This window comes from Siphateles boraxobius, unplaced genomic scaffold (genome assembly GCF_051911475.1).
Source record: "Siphateles boraxobius isolate OS27281-9 unplaced genomic scaffold, OSU_SipBor_1 46, whole genome shotgun sequence".
In the NCBI taxonomy this organism is placed as follows: Eukaryota; Metazoa; Chordata; class Actinopteri; order Cypriniformes; family Leuciscidae; genus Siphateles; species Siphateles boraxobius.
Genome location: NW_027509097.1, coordinates 11196734 through 11218309, shown reverse-complemented (window position 1 = coordinate 11218309; position 21576 = coordinate 11196734). Strand labels below are relative to the sequence as shown.

Below are 21576 nucleotides of genomic sequence, written 5' to 3'. Positions count from 1 at the left end.
ATGAAGCCACACTGAGCGATGATGCAGTATGGAGTTACACACAGCACACTGTTCAGCATATGTGCAATTACAGACTCCAGGTCACATCACAGGACTGCTTATAAAGTGTGTGTGTCTGAGATAAACGTGTTCACTGAAAACCATTTCGGTGGACAAACACAAATACATGCACAGACTTGACCGTCTGCTGATATTTTATCGGCAGCTCTATTGGGGTAAACACTACGCAATGTTTGAAGAGGAAAGCTTTAATCAAAGAGTAATTGTTTACATTTGGAGGTGACTTGGCCTTGTGCCATTGGGTACGTGTGAATGATTGGCCATTTACTGTATGTGTGAGAGTGGATATAGTTGTTTAAGAAATAGTAGGCCCAAAAATGAAAATTGATTATTTACTGACCAACAGGACCTGACAACATGATGATGTATAAATGATGACAGAGTTTTTATTTTCTTTAAGGCAAAACCCCCAGGTTTTTGACCATTTGTGCTCCAAACATGAATAGAGGGGTGTGCTTTTACTTTTCAATGGGAGCTGAGTGGCAGATATGATTGTGATATTGACAGTGGAGATGAATGGTGAGAGTGTCATACTGTGGTGAAACACTAAACTAGCTACATCATCCATAAGAGTAAAAAAACAAAACAAAAAAAACAGGCGACCACTAGTTGCTTTAAGGTAAAGAAAAAGTTTTCATTTGTCATATGTTGCTCACAATGCTGGAGTTTCTATTTAGTGCTTAATCATGTTACATATAAAAAAAAAATGTAAATGCGGTTTTCACACTAATTGTGACTGAGTTTTAAATTGATAAAATGTATACTTCAGAAATATTTTTATCTAACTGTAATTATGAATATAAAAACTGCAGTTCAAAAGTTAATACTTTTATTCAGTAAGGACACATTTAACTTTTCTAATTTAAAACATAATCAAAACAGTAATCTATTTTAATGAAAAAAGTTATATCGGTATTGTAATCAGCCAATAGTTGTTTTTTAGTATTGGTACTATCGGCCTAAAAAAATTCTAGCATTGCATCCCTAGTTTCCACAAAAATATTAAGCAGCACAACTGTTTTCAACTGTGATGATAATAATGTTTCTTGAGCACCAAATAAGCATAGAGGTATCTGAGATCATGTGACACTGAAGACTGAAGTAATGACTGCTGATAATTCAAATTACATTGTAAAATAGAAAACATTATTTTAAATTGTAATACTTCACAATATTACTGTTTTTTCCTGTATTTCTGAATAAATGTAGCCTTGGTGAGCATAAATAACTTCTTTCTAAATCATTAAAAAATATTACCAACCACAAACTTTTGAACGGTTGCGTATTTAATGACTTTATTTTCCTTGTATGGAAAGCAGTCTTAGACTTTGCTGAAGACAACCACACTTGCAAACGCAGCAGACTTATTCTGGCAAGAATTGAGCGGACTTCGCCTGGTGAACAATAAAACAGGCGAGAAAATCTCATAGACTTACATTACACCATACATGACAAGCACTGCTGACATTTTCTTCAGAAAATAAAAATCTGGTATTTTTTCACCATAAATTCTTGTTATAGAAGCACAGTTCATGCACTGTATGTGAAATCCATTTGCAGAGTTCTTGTTGTTATGTTATTTATGGCAGCTGCCAGCACTGCACGGTAGATATTTGGCCTCATCTCATTTGGCACATGAACTTAAGTTTAAGCTCTATTTAAATGCTCTTATTATCACTTAGATGAACGATCAATGCAAGCCAATTTAATATGATTAATGAATTTGCACTGTCACACCAACATCGTACTCTCACATTGCTCATTATACTAATCATTACAAAAACACAGGATGTCCCACTTTCTAAAACTTCACAAATAAAAGCCCTAAAGTTGATTCGTTTTATTTTAATACCATGTATTTGAGTCTCTTATACATTATTCAGAGACATAGAGAGCCACTTTGTGAAGCATTATGAATAATCAATAAGCAAACCTCAGTAATACATCGCATAAAGAGATCATTTCTCCCTTGACTGTACAGCAGATTATAGTCATACAGAGCGATTTCATACGGACCTCCCGTGAGGTCAACGGTGTCTGGGGGCTAAACGTTATTGACTGAGTGCTTCAGCATCTGCTTGTGTCCTTGTGTGGTGCTGACTCCATTTGACCCCTATACACACACACACACACACACACACACACACACAAGGTGAGGGATGTAAGCTTTGTGTTTTACCCTGATGGGACTCCAGGGGTCTTGTCTATCACACTGTTACATTCATAATTTACAGCTGAAGATTGAAAGAGGCAGAGTATTCACAGTGAAGTTCCATGTGTTTGTGGACTTCTCAGACCATGGTGTCCGAGAGCATGTTTGTGTACTTGCGTACGTTAGTAAGTTTCGAAATCAAAAGAAGGTGTTGGAACTGATTATCTTAGCTGTCTTAGATGCTCAGAGAGGAGGAAGACATAGTTGTGCTGAATTAGCGTACAGGTGAATAAACTTTTCTCTTTCCACATCCCTTTTTTTCCCTGTTTCACGAGGGAGTTTTAACAAGGGTAGTCAGTGTGGATCAAGAATGTCAAGTGAATAATTTATTTCTTATTATTTATTTAGTCTCAAACTATCTTTTCCGTGTGCTGGACACATTATGTGGTTAAAAGGTCCTTTGCGGGGGTATTCATTTAATCCTTTTTCATAATTGGATTATTACAGGATCATGAAAAGACCAAATGTAAATGCCTCTGGTTGTTTAGGTCGCACATGTAAAGTTTACTCCTAACAAGTCTGTGACAGCACACGGAAGTCACACAGTCATGGACGAGATGCATAGAAAGAGTGGACGCAAATCTCAAATACTAGCCTGATTCCATATGATGTGGAAAATTTCACCGGCTGGCTTTAGCATCATCACAAGAAGTGAACTATGTTTGCATATAGCATGGGAGTAGTAGATGAGATTTATATCTGATTTGTAGAGACACATTTATGTAGCTGAGTGTAAATGGATTGTGCATACCCAATTGGACAGCTATCCGATCGATCCGAAGTGTAAATGGGCTTTAACTGTGTTTGTTTTGTGGTTGTTTCAGGTGAGCAGAGGGCTGTGGAAGGAGAAGAGGAGGATCGTGGCCCGTCTTGGGACAGAGACGCTGAAGATTCTTTTGGTATTTTTCTGAACATCATACAGAATTCTATTAGTATGCTCCATTAAAAAGTCCCCATGAAATCAAAGTTGATCATTTGAATTTATATTGTTTATAGATTATTGCAGTGTTTATTATAAATTATTTGTCCGTGCACATTATATATTTTTTAAATCGATTTGCCCTCTTACTCTTTAATCAAAAACAACCTTACCTTCTCCTCCCCCTCACAACAACATCTCTTCTCTGATGACGTGTACACCAGTGTGAGGGTGGCATAGTTCTTCCTCCCCTCCTCCAACCTGTCCCTCACATCAGATCGTAGCCGTTTGCCAACGACAACAATCCAACTATCCAGTCAAATCACGATGGACAAAATCCAAGTCTAACACTACATTTTTTTCTTTTTCAAGAAGCTGTATATTAGGGATGCACCAACATTTCAGCTGATAAACGCCATTTTCATTTTTTGTCAGAAATAGAACAATGTTCGAAAATAAATATATGCCACCACATCGCACCACTTCAGAAAGAAATCAGATGTGTATCATTATGTTGGATCTGTGCATTCTGCCTTTGTGACAACAGCCAATAAATGCCTGCTGGTGAGTCATTAATATTAATCAAACAACAAAACATAGCTTTAACAAAGATTAATCTATATTTAATTTATACAGTGAAAACTTAAGTGTTAGTATTTTTATATATATATATGTGTGTGTGTGTGTGTGTGTGTGTAGCTTGTATTTTAAATTCAGTATCACTAAAAAGTATAATATTAATACAATTATACAAAAATAATGTATAACAAATTTTATTTTGATTTGAAATGAGAAAAACATATTTTTTAAAAACATTTTCGGTTTTCGGGCAAGAGCATCCAGAATTTTCGGTTTCTGTCCAGAATTCTCATTGCAATTTCTGTTTCTTGCCAACTTTAAGGTGCAGTCTCATTTACCACATTTTAACAGGTGAAATACAGTCATTTCAATAGGAATCCATTTCCCCACACAGATTTTGCAATCGGTAGATGGTCACCTAGGTTGCCGGCGAAATGTCACTGTGATCGCTCCTTTTGAACTTGGGTGTGCTTCACTGACCATACGACTGGAAAAAGCTCACACCAGGGGTGTCCAAACTCGGTCCTGGAGGGCCACTGTCCTGCAGGGTTTAGCTCCAACTTACCTCAACACACCTGCCTGGAAGTTTCTAGTATGCCCAGTAAGACCTTTATTAGCTAGTTCAGGTGTGTCTAATTAAGGTTGGAGCAGGATTGGAAACCCCTGGCTCACACAGTTAAAATGAAGCCATTGCAATTGTTGCTCTTCGCCTGCCAGATCAGTTTTATATCCCATTGTAAAAAAACAATCACTTGACCTTGTTTCCTAGAGCATTCTTATTCTCTCGTGGCACAGTGACACAGTTGGTCTTTATTTAAGCTGATACAGTTGAGGTGAGATTTGCTAGGACTGCTGTTACCACAGCCCTGCACTGCAGCCCACTGCAATAATGCTAAGCCGTTATTGATAGGTCATGGTGCTTCATTACCAGTCATTATAAAGTCTCAATGGGGAGTTGTTGTAGTCATTACTTTGCATTCAGTCTCATTCTTTGTAATTCATTGATGCTTGTCACTCAACATAGTGGAATGTTTTGCATTTAACGTCTAGTCATGTTTTTTTTTAGGGTGATGTAATGTATAGTACATAGTCTACTGTATTAAGTTCTGGATCCAGCTGTACATTTCCTGTGTTTACAGTCAATGAGCGACCAAGGCATTGACAAATCCCTTTTGGAGCGTCTCAGGAGATCCAAGAACTCCCTTTGCTACTATCGACCTCGTTATAAAATAGACAGCTGTTTCAGTCCCATTTTCAAAACAAAAAATGGAAATTTGATATGATATTTAATAACAGATTAAAAACGTATGCTCTTTTAAAGCTTTAGGAAATGTTTTAAAGCTGCGCATCGGTAATTGTGACAGCTGTCTGTTTAGATACAGACTAGTCTAAAAGTAAGAAACCCTCTAAAGACTTGTGTATGATCCATTTGAGCTCTTAATCTATGAATCAAACAGTCAAATCACATAATAAATGCCTCTAAATGCCGCACACATGAATAAAGCTCATTCTAATTCTGATTCTAAAGCTCAGTTATTTATTTGGAATTGAAGTGAATTTGCAATGGGCATTTGCTTGCTTCAGCTATCCCACCTACGTGCATATCCTGAATATGGTTATGCATGGCTCTAGTGGAATTATGCCAGTTTGAAATGGCACAGCTTACATAAAACTTTTCTGTTTTATCTCTAATTCAAAATACCCCCGCACCGTGTTTGTATTTTGAGCGGTAATTTCTGCGCTCTCCGTGACTGACGCGAAGAAAACGCATCTGAGGTAAAACAAAAAGATTAGGCCCTACCTCTTAAGATAGCCTATTATTTTTCCAAGTGTTTTTTTAATGTGCTATTTAAAATAATTTTAAATATAAATATCAAAGTTAATGGCGCAGGGAAGAAGGGGGAACCAAAGTAAACGGCAGGTGCAAGTTCATATCCGACTGTGGCCCATACAGACAAAACACAACCTAAATGCCCAGGCCTGGCCTTCTCTCCTCTTCCACTGTTGTCACTCCTCCTCTTATCCTTCAGAGCTCCTGGGACTCCAGACTGGTGCAGCGCGCAGTGGGGTTCATTAACACTCGCGCCATCGGCCTCTTTCTGTTTCCACGGCTCGCGCCCTGCTCTTCACAGTAAACGTTAAAACGACAGTAATTTGAACGATATTATCTTGTGTATTTTTTTCTTTGTAATATACTATTGTTTTCAGTGTCGACTAGTAACCGCTGTCCAACAGACTTCACTGGTGAACCTTGTGTCTATGTAGTTTTTCCATTTTCTCAGGCACATTGGACCTTGGTAAGTTTCTCTGAAGGGATTTTGAATGTTCTTTCTTTTGTTTTGATTAATTGAATCCGGCTTTAGTGTAGTCTTGTATGTAGAGTAGCTCTGACCTGATTAGTTTCGTTGTAACTGCATAAGACTTTATTTACTGAATGTTTAGGTATGATAAATGCCTTCAATCAATAAATAACTCTCCAGACCCCAGTCTGCGGTTTTGACTCGCCTCATAAATGCCTTCTCTAATGAGTGGAGAGAAATTTCTCATTAACAGACTGAAGGTTGAGCCTGCTTAATTTAACAGCTTTACCGTTTGTTACCGTGGTAATTACAGCCCCGATTCACTTTGATCTCGCCAGACAATGTTTCCCAGATTCTCCAACTCATCAGAGAAACAGCTGCTATATCAGAGAGACCCTCTCTATGGCAGGGAAATGAGAGACAGCTCCTCCATCACATGACACACGCTCTGAAGTCTAGATTTACAACTGGTGCCTTTGTTGAACACAATGTGCATGATTCCTGCGAGATTTCAGAGGGATCGAGGGTAAAACTGTTCATGTAAGATTGTTCATGCTGCTCTTATACAATGCAGGTTAATGTTGACAAGGGGCTGTCAAGCGGCAGAAATGATATCTCATAGCTCATATTGGTTGTGTACTATATTCTACTTTGTGTGGTTGTGTAAAAGGCTACTTTTATGATGCTTTTGGTATTTTCTTATATTTAGAAAAGAGTAATGTGAAGAAAGAAAGTCATACAAGGAACGTCATGAGTAAATGTTGACCACATTTTCATTTTTATGTGATCTATCCCTTTAATCCTGAGAGCAGAAAGTGAGAATACACTTGTGTCTGTGGATATAAAAGCAATGTTGGCCACAACCGTTGGCATGCAAACACAACCGTGTTTATGTGCAAACAGACTTTCTTTTTGGTTCTACTCTATCTAGATAACCGTTGCTCGTCTTATTACTTCTTTAAAGCTACCCGAGTTCACTCTTAACTCCCCGGGGTCTCCAGACCTGAACAAGTACTGAGGAAGGAGTATCTGCATAAGCTTTGATGCTCAGTTTCATATTCTCTAACATTAAAAATGTGCATATTATAGCAGGCTTCTTTTCCCTGGCCTCTCTGTTCTGATATTATACACAGAGTTGAAGACAGAGATCTTTAACCACACCCTCCATCACTCAGGAAAACTTGATGCAGGTCTTTGTCTTTCTGTCTGTGTTCCTGTAAAGTTGGGCTTCCTTGCTTTGTTTTTCTCTCTTTTGTTCTTGGTACCTTTGTAAGTTTATTTTTTTTAATTTAAGCCAAAGGTACTGGGTGAGTTAAGGCCCATTCACACCAAGAAAGATAACTATAATAATACAAATAACTAAAGTTTTAATAATCGTTCTTATTCTATGAGAATATAATTTACTTATTCTATAATGATTACGGCAGAGGAATGATATCTTATTTTTTTTCCTCAGTTGATGAACAATAAAAACATCGATTGACAGCCAATCTGAATCTAGCCGACCTTAAAGAGCTTGGACATTCGCTGTGCTTTTAGAATAAACAATGTTATGTGGTTGGTGTGGACGCTAATATAGTTATCATATAGTTATCTTTATAGTTATTGTTCTTTGTGGGCAACTGATAATAAAGGGATGGAATTTTTTTTTTCTGTCTAAAAATATTTTTTTTTGCATCTACTCACCCTGAAGTTGTTCCAAACCTGTATGAATTTCTTTCTTCTGCTGAACACAAAAGAAGCTATTTTGAAGAATGTTGGCAACCAAACAGTTGATGGGCCCCATTGACTTCCATAGTATTTTTTTCCATACTATAGAAGTCAATGGGGCCCATCAACTGTTTGGTTACTGGCATTCTTCAGAATATCTTCTTTTGTGTTCAGCAGAAGAAAGAAATTCATACAGGTTTGGAACAACTTCAGGGTGAGTAAATGATGACAGAATTTTTATTTTTGGGTGAAGTATCCCTTTAAGATAGCATTAGCAAGCATTAGTACCATTTATGCTATGCAACCCTATACTGAAAAGCAAAAAGACAGAAGTGTAGGGAAATTTGGAAATGACAGCATAATGATGAAACAAGGAGAAGATGAGTTGGTTGAAGGTGGAGTGTGAGGGTTTTTACAGTCTTTTCTACTGTGTGACCTACTAAAGGAATACAAATGTCACACCAAACAGCAAAAGGTCGTTTAAAGGTTCTTTAAGGTGACTCACATAGACTTAGCCTCTGGCCACAGTCTTTCACACTTTCATTACGGTTTCTTGGCCTTCCTCATACACCTCCTAATCATTTCATCTGGGTGAATGCTATTATCGAAAACAAATCCTGTGCTATCTGTCTTCTCACTTTATTCTAGAATCTAAAATTGACCTAAAATGACCCATCTAAATTCAAAATTGTAGCACTTGGCTCCCTCCTACTGAGGACATTCGTGCAACATCAACCCAAGTGCTGAGAATCATTTTGGCTGTCGCAGTCACTTCCTATCCAACACTTCACCGTGGAGGTGACACACACTAAGTTGCCCTTGGCGACTGCATTCCGTGGGTCAAAGTTGAATACCTTGATTTACAGCATCCTGTCTGGTCGGCTCTACGGAAATGAGGCTCCTCACCGCAGCGTCTTCAAGAAAAAAAACATCACTGCCAAGAGAAATTGACACACGGTTATCTTTTGGCTCCTGCAATCCTGCAGAATCCAAATGTTTACTGCTAATATTATTTATTGAAAATATGGATATTTGGATAACAAATCATATTCATATAAATTTTTTATTTTATACTTTTTTTGTTGTTGCTTATTTAGTGTAACATTGTTTTCTATACAATTTTCAAGCTCCGAAAATAACAAAAAACACCACAAAAGTGACACAAAATGGTTTTATTTGCAGTTGTCTACAGTAGTATTCAGAAGGTCTACACTGTCACTGGTGTGACGCATTTCGACACTATATTTAGATGTACACAGAAGCGATTGAGATTTGCAAGTTGCTATGATTTTCACTGAATAACAAATTTCATTCTATTCCTCACAAAATAAAATCATTTTAGTTTCAGACACGTTGGAAACATACTGCATTAATCATACTATCAAATACTTTTGTGTTGTTTTTCGAGAGTCCTCATTCCCATTCACTTCCATCATTTAAAAAAGAACCGCCAGGATATTCTATAAAATGTATTTGTTTTCAACAGCATTTATGTGTGAGACTCCTTTATTTATCCAGTGATTTACATTGAAATGATTCAGTCATTGAGAATATTTTGGTTCTGTCTTCTCTCGTCTTTCTGATGTGGGATGCTTTCTTTATTGATTAGTCCACATCTGCGTGTACAGGCAAGCCTGTAGTTTTGAAATTGGAATAGATTTTTTCCCTTCCCCATTGATTGGCTCAGGTGACAGCTAATTACTCAAGAGTGTGTTTGTGCGTGTGTTATGCACAGTTGATATTATTTCATGTGGTTCTTTTGTTAGGGCGCTCTTGTTGACTGACATGTTTTAACATCTCTTGTATTGTTCCTGCAGAGCAGTCTTTTTGCAGGCGCATGTGTGTAGCGTGTTACGATGTACTGGCATGTTTGTGTTTTCATTTCCTCTGGTTAATATTTTGTTGCTGTGGCTGTCACAAGATAAGATACTGCAGGTGTGTTTGTGTGTGTGTGTCGCGTTCCTGCAAAAACTGTGTGTTCATAAGTCTGCTGTGGAGAAGCAGTCTCTTTCAAACAAGGAATTTAAAAACAGATTATCAAACAGTGGTGTTTTCAATGAAAATGTCTCGTCTTCTGAGAGAAACAACCGACCTTTCACTCAAACACACGCACTTGTACTCGTACACATCCAAACAACAATGCTGTAAGATAATCTAACCCCTTCATACGCATTTAAGGATGATGTCACAGATACAGTAGCCTCAGAAAGCATTTGGACAGTATTTTTTGAGTATTTCTAAACTATCTTCTAAATTAATTTTATTGATCTTATTTTGAATAATCATCCATTCATATCTTAAATTATTTTTATTTTTTTCACTTTTTGAGCTTGTATTTTTATTTTTTTAAATCAAATCTCATAACTGACATGACTTCTGGTGACATTCTCTCTGGACTTCTCCAATCATTTAGTTTGCTTAAACTCCACTTCACTCCAATGTCACAATACAGAAGGAAATATGTATTGCTACTGAGTTTAAACGTGTAAATTTCATCACATTAGATGCAAAACTTAACATAGTGGGATTTGGAATTTAACTTTTAACCAACTGGTATCAAGCTTATAGGTCTATGACTTAAGTGTCCAAATACTTTTTAGGGCCACTGTACACTACCAGTCAAAAGTATTGCTACAAATGACTAAAATAAAATTAGTAAACAAATATAAATTAAGCCTACATATACATTTTTAAACTACATAATTCTCATACTTCCATTTTGTGTTATTTTATAGTTTTGAAGACTTTACTATTATTCTAAAGTGTGTGAAATTGTAAATAAATAATGTGCAAGTGTGTCCAAACCTTCGACTGGTAGTGTACTTAAATTAAGTAAAGCTTAAAATACTAAATTATCAGATAATGCTTTCTCTGGGTAAATTTGTGAAATAATAACACTCTTTTTGTTTTCATATCAAACAGATCAGTGGAGCCTCTCTTTGAGCTGGGATATTATCGTTAAATTCTCTGAAGAAACTTGGCTTAGAATGTTTAGCATGTGCAGTTTATTGTCTCTTCATCTTTTCCCTATTTTGTTTATTTTCACACGTGTTAACGACTTCACAGCTTGCCCAGAACAACAGGGGAATTAGCCAACAAAGGCTTGATTAAACAAGCGAAAATATGGTACGACAGACCTGTGTTGTGTTTAGAGATCGGGAAGTTTGTAGAGGCGTAGAGATATGACAGATGTGCTGTGCATGTAAGTGTGTGTATCTGTGGCAGTCAGAGCTCATGGCCGCTGGATATGGATGTTCTAGCCAGAACGACCGTGTGTGTCCACCTCTCTTATCTCCTACAGATCCCTTCCTTTCATCTCCTTTCAGACCTACAGGGTACTGGACAAACCCCCTCCCTAAAATAGTCCCCCTCAACACTCACTCACACACGCACACCAAGGCTGCTATCTCACTGCCACAGATGAGGACCTTCATGTACAGGCCAAATGACAACCCCCCCCCCCCCCCCCCTCTACCACACACACATTACGGTTGGTTCCCATCTCACCTGGCTCATTCCAGGGTCCCCTCCTCCTTGGTTAGCCATCTTTCCCTCCCTTATCCTTCCCCTCCTGTTGTTTTTCTGCCTTTGCCTCGACTCTAATCTGAGCCTGCGTGACATCTGGAATGTCCTCTGGTTTTGATCGAGATAGTCAGGAAAGCGAGGTGGGGGGGGGGACACACGCAGGCGGACACATCTAAACACTGTAATTTAAAGAATCTATTGTGTTAATTACACAGCAGAGGTTCTGTCCTCTGTATTTGTTTTTTGTTCAGGATCTTCAGTGACAGTGTGGCAGACATGAAAACCCAAGAGCACCGTTCCAGCCCTCTGAAATCACACACACAGAGTGAGTATAGAGATAATAATTTGCAGTCTCATGAAGCACATCTTTTAGGGTCAAATAATAATACTGTAGCAGTTGTAGTTACACAAATGCTGTCTGCTTTTTTAGTATTCAAATAGATTAATCAACAGAGTACTTTTTAATTGTTTAATGTTCATCATACGGACATTTAATTGATTAATGTTCATCAAACGGACATTACATCAAACAAACATTTTTTGTACATTTAAAGTTAAAAACATTCTATTCCATTCAGCTCACGGTATCCATCAAAATAAAGAATGCTTTCTGTGTGAACGTCCTTTCATCCTGACACTTATTTGCTAATTGTTCTCCGATGAATCGGATCACAAAGAGCCATCATTAATAACACTGTAACCAATTACACATTTTATTTAATTAAAATGAGCAAAATTTTTTATGGCTGTGCGTAACTGTTACTGAATTTATATCAATGTGAAATGTCTTAAGTTGGAAAAAGAAATTCACTTTAAAAGTCACTTCTGTTTACTGCACGTCCCTAGTAGTCATAAAGAATTATACTACAAAATTAGACAATTTTGTAACGTTAGCCCATCAGGTAAGTCCCCATGACCTATTGACCAACATCTGGCCTGCATTCCTTTACGCATGGGTGAGGTGTAAACACACACATATGCACACTGAATTCATTCTCACAAACACATTCTGGTTTTTACAACAAAAAAACAGACATACACACAGATATATGTGGTGGCCGGAGCGTAACCTTTCTACTAACATAAACACCAGATCTCACCTTTGAACTCTTCACCTTTCATTCTGCTAATTGGTCCGTGATGCTCTTCTTTTTCTTCATGAACATTACTGTGGCTAAAAATAAGTCCCTATTTCTTGCACCTAAAATAGAGTACCCTCCACTCCTTCTGCTGTTCTCATCTTCCCCTTTTAGGCCTGGTGAAAGCCAACTCTGTAGGATGTTTCTTTTTTTTAACCTAATTAATTCTATAGTTGCCTAAATGGGATTAGGAATGACCCTGCTTTGCACATACAGACTTCTGAAAAACCATGGAACCATCCTTAATATTTTTTCCATCTTCATTAGAAATCTGATGATCTGATGCATTTAAACTGATAAATGCATATTTTAAATGCATTGTAAGCCACTTTGAATAAATGTGTCTGCCAAATGTCAGTGCCCTTTTTTTTTTAATCACTGCTGAGCTTTTTCATATATTTCCCATTAGTTCTTTTTCACGTCAGCCGTTATATTAGACAGAAGTGTGCAAGGTTCCCACTCACGATGTGTTTTGAATATAGTTTAACGGTTATTCCTGTTCATGTAATAAAGCTTCTTCTGCTGCTCCATATTTATGCTTTAAAGTAGGGTAATTCCTTCTGCGTGTGCGTGCGTGCGTGTGTGAATTAGAAAGCATGAGAAGTTATAAGACTTAGTGAGCTACTGCATGAACAAGAGCAATACGCTGAGCTTGAATCAAACTCTTTGCCCCAGGGTAAATTGGTGTTTGTGTATAAGAAACAATGTAAAAGGATAACAGGGTTAGACCCTTTTTTCTGATTTGATCTGATCTGATTTCTTAAATGACAAAGTTGAAAGTGTTATCTTATCTTGTTTTGACAGGTGATGCACGGCCCCACTCCCAAATTAAGGGTCTCCAGTTTCGCAGCATTGCACCCAAAGCCCCAGCAGTGGTTCCATCATCTGCAGTTCTGTCCTGCCAACCTCCCTCAGCCCTTCCAGAAGCATCCACAGCTGTCAGCCCTAAATCCATCCTGGTCCCTGCCCAGAACTATGCACTCATGCAGGTGGCTGGACAAGAGGGAACCTTCTCATTAGTGGCCTTACCCCAGACACAACAGCAACAGCCAATCCAGAAGAACCTTAAGCTGCCTATTCCTAGATACCAACCGGTGAGAAGCAAGAGCGCTTCAGAAAAAGGCAGTAGCAAGTTGCTGAGTCCAGCCAAGGTTTCTGCAACCACTCAAGCTCAATCATCTGCTGTGAAATCAGAACAGAGTTCAGACCCAGTATCTGAGCAGCTTATAATAGACACTCCTACTTCGTCTGAAATCAACATTGCACCATTGTTCCCCGGTGCACAGACGGATCGAAAAATGGAACAAAAGAGCGATACCTGTCCACTCAAAAACCAGAACTATCCTTCTGGAACCTCCCTTGTTGCCCCTGTCAAGAAAATCTCACCAGTTAAAACCCAAATAGAGGGTTCAGCCTCGGCTGGCAGTGCCATCACAGTTCTATCTCCCTCTATCTTTAGCAAAGCTGTTCAGATCATTCCATCTCCACCCAAGGGCAAGCTGCCCATCCTGCCCTATGCCAAGGTGAAGAACTCCCTCCTGGTACCAACCAGCCTTGCCAGCACCCCGTTCTCAGACAAGCAGGCTGTGAGTGGAGCCAAAAGCAGCCTGAAAAGCCCTCCAGACAACAACAAGTCCATAGACAGCCAAGTTAAAAGTGAAAGCCTGAGCCAAGACCACAACAACACCCAATTCAAGAAAACTCCAGGCAAGAAACGTGGGAGAAAGAGGAAAACCATGGAGGATATTCTGGCCTTTGAGGCCCGGAAGAAGAGATCCTTGTCATTTTTCAGTAGGAGGGTACCTGAGAAACCTCCAGTTGGTGTTCCAAATTCTGCCTCTCAAGAGAAGTTGCTGGACATATCCAAAAAGTATCGTAGTATTCGTCCCAAGCCGGTACTGGTAATGGAAACCGCTATTCCACAACTTGTACCGCTTCCTTCTTTGTCAACACCAGACAACCCTGATCAGGAGCTATTATTAGGACAGCAGATATCAGGAAAAATATTGAGTTCTCCCCAGTCTTCACAAGCTACTGATCAGCAGCCTATGGCAGATTGTAAAGGTGGTGGAGGTGTGATTTACACAAGTCGTCCACTGTACCGATGTCCTACCTGCAGCAGGTGTTTCCAGTTCAAGCATCACTTGCAGAGCCACATGAACACCCACAGTAACCTGCGGCCCTATGTCTGCCCGGTATGCAGGAAGGCCTATGCTCACTCGGGCAGTCTTAGCACTCATATGAAACTGCACCATGCAGAAAGCAGGCCCCGGAAGAGCCTTTGCTGTGAATTCTGTGATAAGTCATTTGGCTATGTGGGTGTCTACTTCAGCCATTTGAGAGAGGTGCACCGGGTAATACTCACCGTTGAGCCATCCATCAGTCAACATGAAGAAAACATGTCTGTAGAAGAGTAAGTAACAAACATTGACACTTGAGCGTTGACTCTTGCTAAAGCCTTCTTGTTTTTGACATAGATGTTCCTTGTCTTGCAGGTCTTCAGATGCTGATGAACAGGCCTCAGAACAGCGTGTTGACCCAGTCGAGCTACAAATTAAGTGTGGGCGCTGCCAGGCCATCACACCTACCTTTGCTGACATGAAGCTGCATTTGTTGTACGTTCACGGAGAAGAGGTCCAGGTCCGACCGAGGGATGGGGCCATGCGCGGTGGCCGTGAAGCAGAGGATGAGCTGGTCAAACATGCTGCACATTACTGGAGGCAACTCAATGAGAAACGCAACCTAGTGCACTGCGGCACCTGCAATGAGGAGTTCTTCTCCTTTTCCAAGTTCAAATGCCACCTCCATTCTCACCATCAAGGAGCAAGAGAGAGTCGAGAAGAGGAGGAGGAGGAAGAAGAGGAAATGGTAGGTAAGGAGGGCCATGTATTAAGGGGCATCAATAAAAGTATATCCCTGAGGGTGGGATCTCACTTTAACTGCATCCTTTGCAGTAACGTGTTTAATAAGAGATCAGAAGTTATTGAGCATTGGAGGGCACAGCACAACTGTGAAAATCCCACCCTTCTTTGGGATGTCCTGGACTTCAAAGGGGAGAACAAGACTACTGATGGGCCAAATTAACTGCAAATGGGTTATTTATTATTTGCTTCACGTGTCGATTGTGTGGTTTATACAGAAAAAATCCACTAATAGACTTGTATGTTGTTGTTGATGTTTTGTTTTGCACGGTTTTTAATATCACAAATGTTGTTTTGTAATGCTTGAATTTTGTAATGTTTATTTGTTATTTTCGGTCTTCTTTCTTTAACGTTTTAATGTTTTTTGCATAAAAGCATTATAAAATAATCCATAACATTCAAATCACAAACCACAAATTCTATCAAAAACATTACCATGGCCAAGCTGTAGATGGAATACAATTGCCAGCAAATGAAAGACCCAAGGATGATAATCATAATTTTTAAGGTTTGTGGAGACATAGTGTGCTAATAACTGCTTCAGCTAAAGTGAATCAGGTGAAACAGACTAACAAAGGCTCATCAGAAACACATTGGCACTCAGACAAATTGAAAATTTGCAGTAGACTGAATACAAATGGGTCTTGATTAGCTTGCTTGAAATAACATGTCAAAGAACATTCAAAGTAATACGAATTATCAGTGACATTCCACAAACACATAACCATAATCACACAGTTTCAGTCCTCATTCCACCACTTTTCAGTCTAAGACAAACAGGTCCACAATAAATATTTTAAATATCCCTGAGAATATAAAACTCACTTTGGCCAATCTTCAACTGTTAGGTTTTGTGTGTGTGTGTGTGTGTGTGTGTGTGTGTGTGTGTGTGTGTGTGTGTGTGTGTGTGTGTGTGTGTGTGTGTGTGTGTGTGTGTGCGTGCGTGCGTGCGATAAATATTCTGTGTTGTGTTGGAAATGTTATATATTTAAAAGAATTTTCCATGGTGAAATGTGTGGTGCTTAATTTATATTATCAGTCTATTCCAACATATTTGTTTTTCCATTCATAAAAAATATTTCAGGGTAAAGGAATGTTAAAAACCCTCTCAATTGTTATATATGTATACTTGTATAAATAGATTACAAATATATATATAAAAAATGCTATATACAAGCTGTAAATTGAAAATATATATTTACACAAAGACTTCCCCTCCTGTTTTCTCCTAAAAAAAAAAATAATATATTTATTTGTTAAAGTGTCTTAGTGTTAGTTCACCCAAAAATTAATTTCTGTCATTAATTACTCACCCGATATGTCGTTCCAAACCCGTAAAACCTTCGCTCATCTTCGCAATACAAATTAAGATATTTTTGATGAAATCCGAAAGCTTTCTGACCCCCAGATAGACTGCAATGTTATCACCAATTCAAGGCCCAGAAAGGTTGTAGTGACATCGCTAAAATGGTACAGTGGTTCAACCTTAAAATTATAAAGCGACGAGAACACGTTTGGTATGGAAAAACCACGAAAATAACGACTTTATTCAACAATTTCTTCCTATTCTGTGTAAGTCTGCGACGCCGTTCACATGAGCACCACGACGCAGGAGCCGGCCAATACTGAGCCGGCGTTCTGACGTAGAACCCGCAAGCACTGCGCTGTTTTTACAACGTGAAAAGCATCAGAGACTGACTGGGCAGAGAAGAAATTGTTGTATAAAGTCACTATTTCAGATTTTTTGTGCACAGTAAGTATTCTCGTCGCTTCATGACATAAAGGTTGAACCTTTACGACCTTTCTGGGCCTTGAAATTGAAATGAGTGTGCAGAGCTGGGATCTAGGCAAAGGTTGGCTACTTAAAAGCTAAAATACAAACTCTGATTTGCAGTCTGGAGGAGTCGACTCAAGTTGCTGAATGTTATAGGCAAAATGGAGATTTTGGGCAGTCAGAGTTGACAAATTTGACAAAAAACCACATATTGTATAATGCGCACACACTCAAATTCCATCTAGTCTGAGGATACAAAATATATTAGACATTTTGAGTTGATTTTAAAACAGTTTGTTGTGTTCGTAACAACTTGAAAATCTGGTTGTGTTTATAGTATATGATGCCCAATTTTCGTCTGTAACCATTTACAAGTGTATCGTCAGCGAGTATATGATGCCTAGTTTTTTTTAAAACTGTAGTGTATTCCAGCCTTAACATAGTGAAGTCAACTATGAAATAACAAATAGAATTATTATAAAAATATGAACTTTAGAAATGATAAAGAATGAGTAAGTGTGTTCAAACCTTAGACAGTTATCCACTTGAACGGGTGCTATGTAAAGTAAACTGATAAAGTTCACTAACATTACTTTCTTGGCAACACTACAAGCTGTAAATCCCAAAGCACCAGTTGAATTCAAATTTTAGATAACCTAAAGTCAACAGTTTTATCAGTCATCAAACAGACAACTGCTGCTTGTCTTGTTGAAATTACCCCTGAAATGTTTTCATTGTGGAACTTACTCTAAAGAGAATGAAAAGAAATGTTTTGTTTAAAATGTGGTCTTATTACATTTAAAGTGATGGATTGTTTTATGATGGGAAAAATACTTTTCAGGCTTTACGGCTTAATCAACACTTTCTTTGCGGTCCAAAGCCATTAATGACAAGTGTCTGGTAGCTTTTCCAGTTCTGAAGATTTCCCTGCCACTGTGATAGTTAAACTTGTCTGTTTTTGGCTTAAACCAAGCCCTAAATAACAAGAGAGAGTGTCGTCCCTGCATTATTGAATATTGGTGCCTAAATAAAACTATATAACTACAATAATATTCTGTGTGTTTATTGTATGTCACAACCTCCTGGCTGTCTGACTTCCAGCATCTCTTTAATGAACACATAAGCTGCTGAATCTTAAGGCTTACCTTATTCCATACAAAAACATTTACCGCAAGACTTCATTTGTAGGTTGCACAGAACAGTGAGCAGTGTAAGGCAAGAATTAAATCAATTTTAGCTGGACACATGATGGATTCATATTAGTCTGTGTGTTTTATGCAACAACCTATATTCACTGAAGGAGTGCTAATGCTTCTATAATGTCTGCTCGAATGTCTTGCATCATTAAATTACCACTATAGTCGTCATTATATCGTAATATTAATTGACACATTTCGAACAACATTAGGAAAAAACGGCTTTCCCACCTCAACTCAACATCTGGTATTTTACAAGTATATTGCTTATGATTGGGAATTAAGGTTTTTCCTATCACATTTTTTATATTGTATTCCTCAGTGCTTCCTGCAGCTCAGCCTCTGATTTATAGCCTACATTAAATGATCATAACTTCTCAGTCCCAATAGTGCAGTCACTTCAGATGCAAGTAGTGAAGGAACGTCAACACCGATGCATATTCCTCTTTAATCTGTGTGGCACTTTCTCACTTCTACTTTCTCTCCCTTCGCACTAGAAACATGATCACTCGCAGGAGATCAAAGCCCATCCTTCTAACAGGATTAGAGGATGGAGCTTTAGAAGGAGAGTGTCTGTTTTAAAGTAAATGAAGGATGTAGGGCTATAGAAAAGAAAGGAGGTTGCAGGGAGAGAGAAAGGAAGTAGGAGGAGATGGCAGAGACAAGATAGTGCTGGGTAAAAAAATAAAACAAAAAACGGCAGAAGAAATGACGGAGAAATCATTTACAGAGATGACCATGAGGAGGATGAGGATTAATTCTTCATGAACTATGATGAATGGATACTGATAAAAGAATGATAGCCAGTGACAGAAAGTTCTCACACCCCAAAATAAGAAGCAGCCATTTTAATACAGCATTAACCTGCATGGAGACTAATGGGAGCAAGAAGCTGTATCGATCGGGTTTGTTTGGAGGAGGAGGAATAGAGAGATTATGTTGAGCTGAAAATGAATGAATAAAGTAATGGGTGTGTCTAAAGTAGATAACCATCACCTGCATTTACAGACCCGGAGTGTGATGTGAATGAACACATGCACTGGAAGTTTTAGCAACATTGAAAGCTGTTAGATTACCAGCACTTTATCTCACCTCTTGTTCATAATATGATCCATTCGATGTTATAGAGGATATTCAATAATAAAAAATGTAGGATAAGACTTTAATTGATCCACAAGGAATTGACTAGAATGCAAAAAGCAAATTGGTAAAACAATATCTAAACATTCAACAACATACATTTATTTTGCAAAATTGCATATTTTCTTGTTTTATGTGTAAACCTAGCTAAATATACACTATTGTTCGAAAGTTTGGTGTCAGTAATTTTTTTTTCCATTTAATAATTTTATTAAGGATGCATTAAATTGATCAAAAGTAACAGTAAGGATACAAAATATTTACATTTCAAATATATGCTGATCTTTTGAACTTTCTTTTCATTATAAATATATCACGGTTTCTGCAAAAATGTTAATCAGCGCAACTGTTTGCAACATTGATTATAATAAGAAATATAGTAATAATAAGAAAGAGTAATGGCTTCCAAAAAGTCAGCTTTTCCATCTGGAATAAATTACATTTTGTTAAAATAGAAAAGTTATTTAAACTGTAATAATATTTCACAATGTTCCTGTTTTTACTGTTTTCTTGAACAAATAAACACAGCCTTGGGGAGCATATAAGAGACTTAATTTTAAAAAAATTAAAAAATGTTTCCGACCCCAACCATTTTGACAAATTTGCCAGTGGTGTAAAAAAAAATATATATATATATATATATATATATATATATATATATATATATATATTCAAAGTAATCCTTAAAAAAAAAGTCAATATATTATGCACTTCAGCTTCCTACACAACTGTATTTTGATTTAAGGATATTTTGGCTAGAAAAAAATATTGGTAATGAATACATTGCAATGAGCAAGACGTTTATATCTATTCACTTCCTACTTGTTTTTAATGGGTCAGAGAACATGATATTGATGATACTATGCAATGTGGTCCATTTATGCTTGTGAAAAGATATGTGGGGTCTGAATATGAATGTTTCTACATCTTTATATTGCAATATATTTATACTACACCTGGAGACACTTGTAAGTACGAAGCCCATGTCAGTGACATTGCTGCTTTTTGGTCTCTCTTGTGTGCTGTGTGGTCCAGATGGTCCAGAATCAGTCTGTTCCACTGGGTCTCTAGTAGACCGCCCAGAGGGACAGTAGCCATCTGCCCAGGACATCTCACTACCCACACACAACTCCGATCTGGAACACACACATGACTACACACAGAAACAAAAGAGCCACTAAACTGCTCATCTAGAACATTTCCTGATTTCTTCAACAAAGGTCAGAGTGTTGCCACCCCAACATGGTGGCCCAGACTCCACCCAGGGCCAATAGGACCTTTTAGACTAGCAAGTAATGATGTAAACACTAATCTTGGTAGGCGGATGACCTACTACAACTTTGGGGAGATTCTGAAGTGTGCATTCGATGGACAGTTTACTATCTCATGAGGCCACGGGAGAGGATTTATGAATGGAAGTGAACTGATGCTGGTAGGTCACATGATAATGACAACATGACCGAAGAAGTACGTCTGGATTACAATCATATTACACACACTCAAATTCAAATGTAGTATCTACAGTTATTGTCTCCGTGTAAACTACAAAAAACTACAATTTGTGAAAACGGTGATTTCATGAGGATGCATATTATGTTCAGTCTACGGACGCGCATAGTTGTCTTTATAAAGTGAAATCGCCAACTACTGGTCTGGCATGCATAATTCAGTCTTAAAATCATTTTTGCGAATCCGTGTGAAGTGTTAATTAAACACACTACTGTTTTGATTCTCATCCAATCAGTGCTCAATCATTCACTGGAATAGATTAGTGATAATTGGCTCTCGGTTGTCAGTACTTTAGCATCCTAATGAGAGCAGTATTTACTAATCTAGAAAGGGGAGTGAGAAAGTACTCCAAGTTTGATTGCTTTTAATGAGACCCAGGTAGGCTAACCAGAGCAGTCTGGAGTAATTAGTAAAGGATGTAGAGCATTTTCTCTCACCCTGTCCCGTCCCCCACTATCTTCCAGTGTCTTCCCATAGGGAGGATCCTGACAGTGGAAAGCTAAGGGGGAGCTCTAGGGAATTAGGTCTGCCTGAGTGATAACCTACATTCACCCAATCCGACGTCTTTCTGCTCTCCACTCGCAAATAAAAC

At 38.2% G+C, this 21576-nt stretch overlaps 1 protein-coding gene across 4 annotated transcripts in view; it reads left to right on the top strand.

Moving 5' to 3' along the window:
- The window catches only part of znf438 (zinc finger protein 438), a 53294-nt gene extending 35105 nt beyond the window's left edge, over positions 1 to 18189 (top strand). For 2 of the 4 annotated variants that reach the window (XM_077200810.1, XM_077200811.1), the window contains 5 exons: positions 3097 to 3171; positions 11557 to 11630; positions 13249 to 14857; positions 14940 to 15312; positions 15399 to 16125. In XM_077200810.1, coding sequence (XP_077056925.1) covers positions 11582 to 11630; positions 13249 to 14857; positions 14940 to 15312; positions 15399 to 15401 — 2034 coding nt within the window. In that variant the 5' untranslated portion in view covers positions 3097 to 3171; positions 11557 to 11581 and the 3' untranslated portion in view covers positions 15402 to 16125. Of the gene's footprint in view, positions 1 to 3096; positions 3172 to 11556; positions 11631 to 13248; positions 14858 to 14939 lie in introns of all 4 variants that reach the window. The other 2 variants (XM_077200808.1, XM_077200809.1) reach the window with 1 other exon arrangement.
- Positions 18190 to 21576: the final 3387 nt, after the last annotated feature.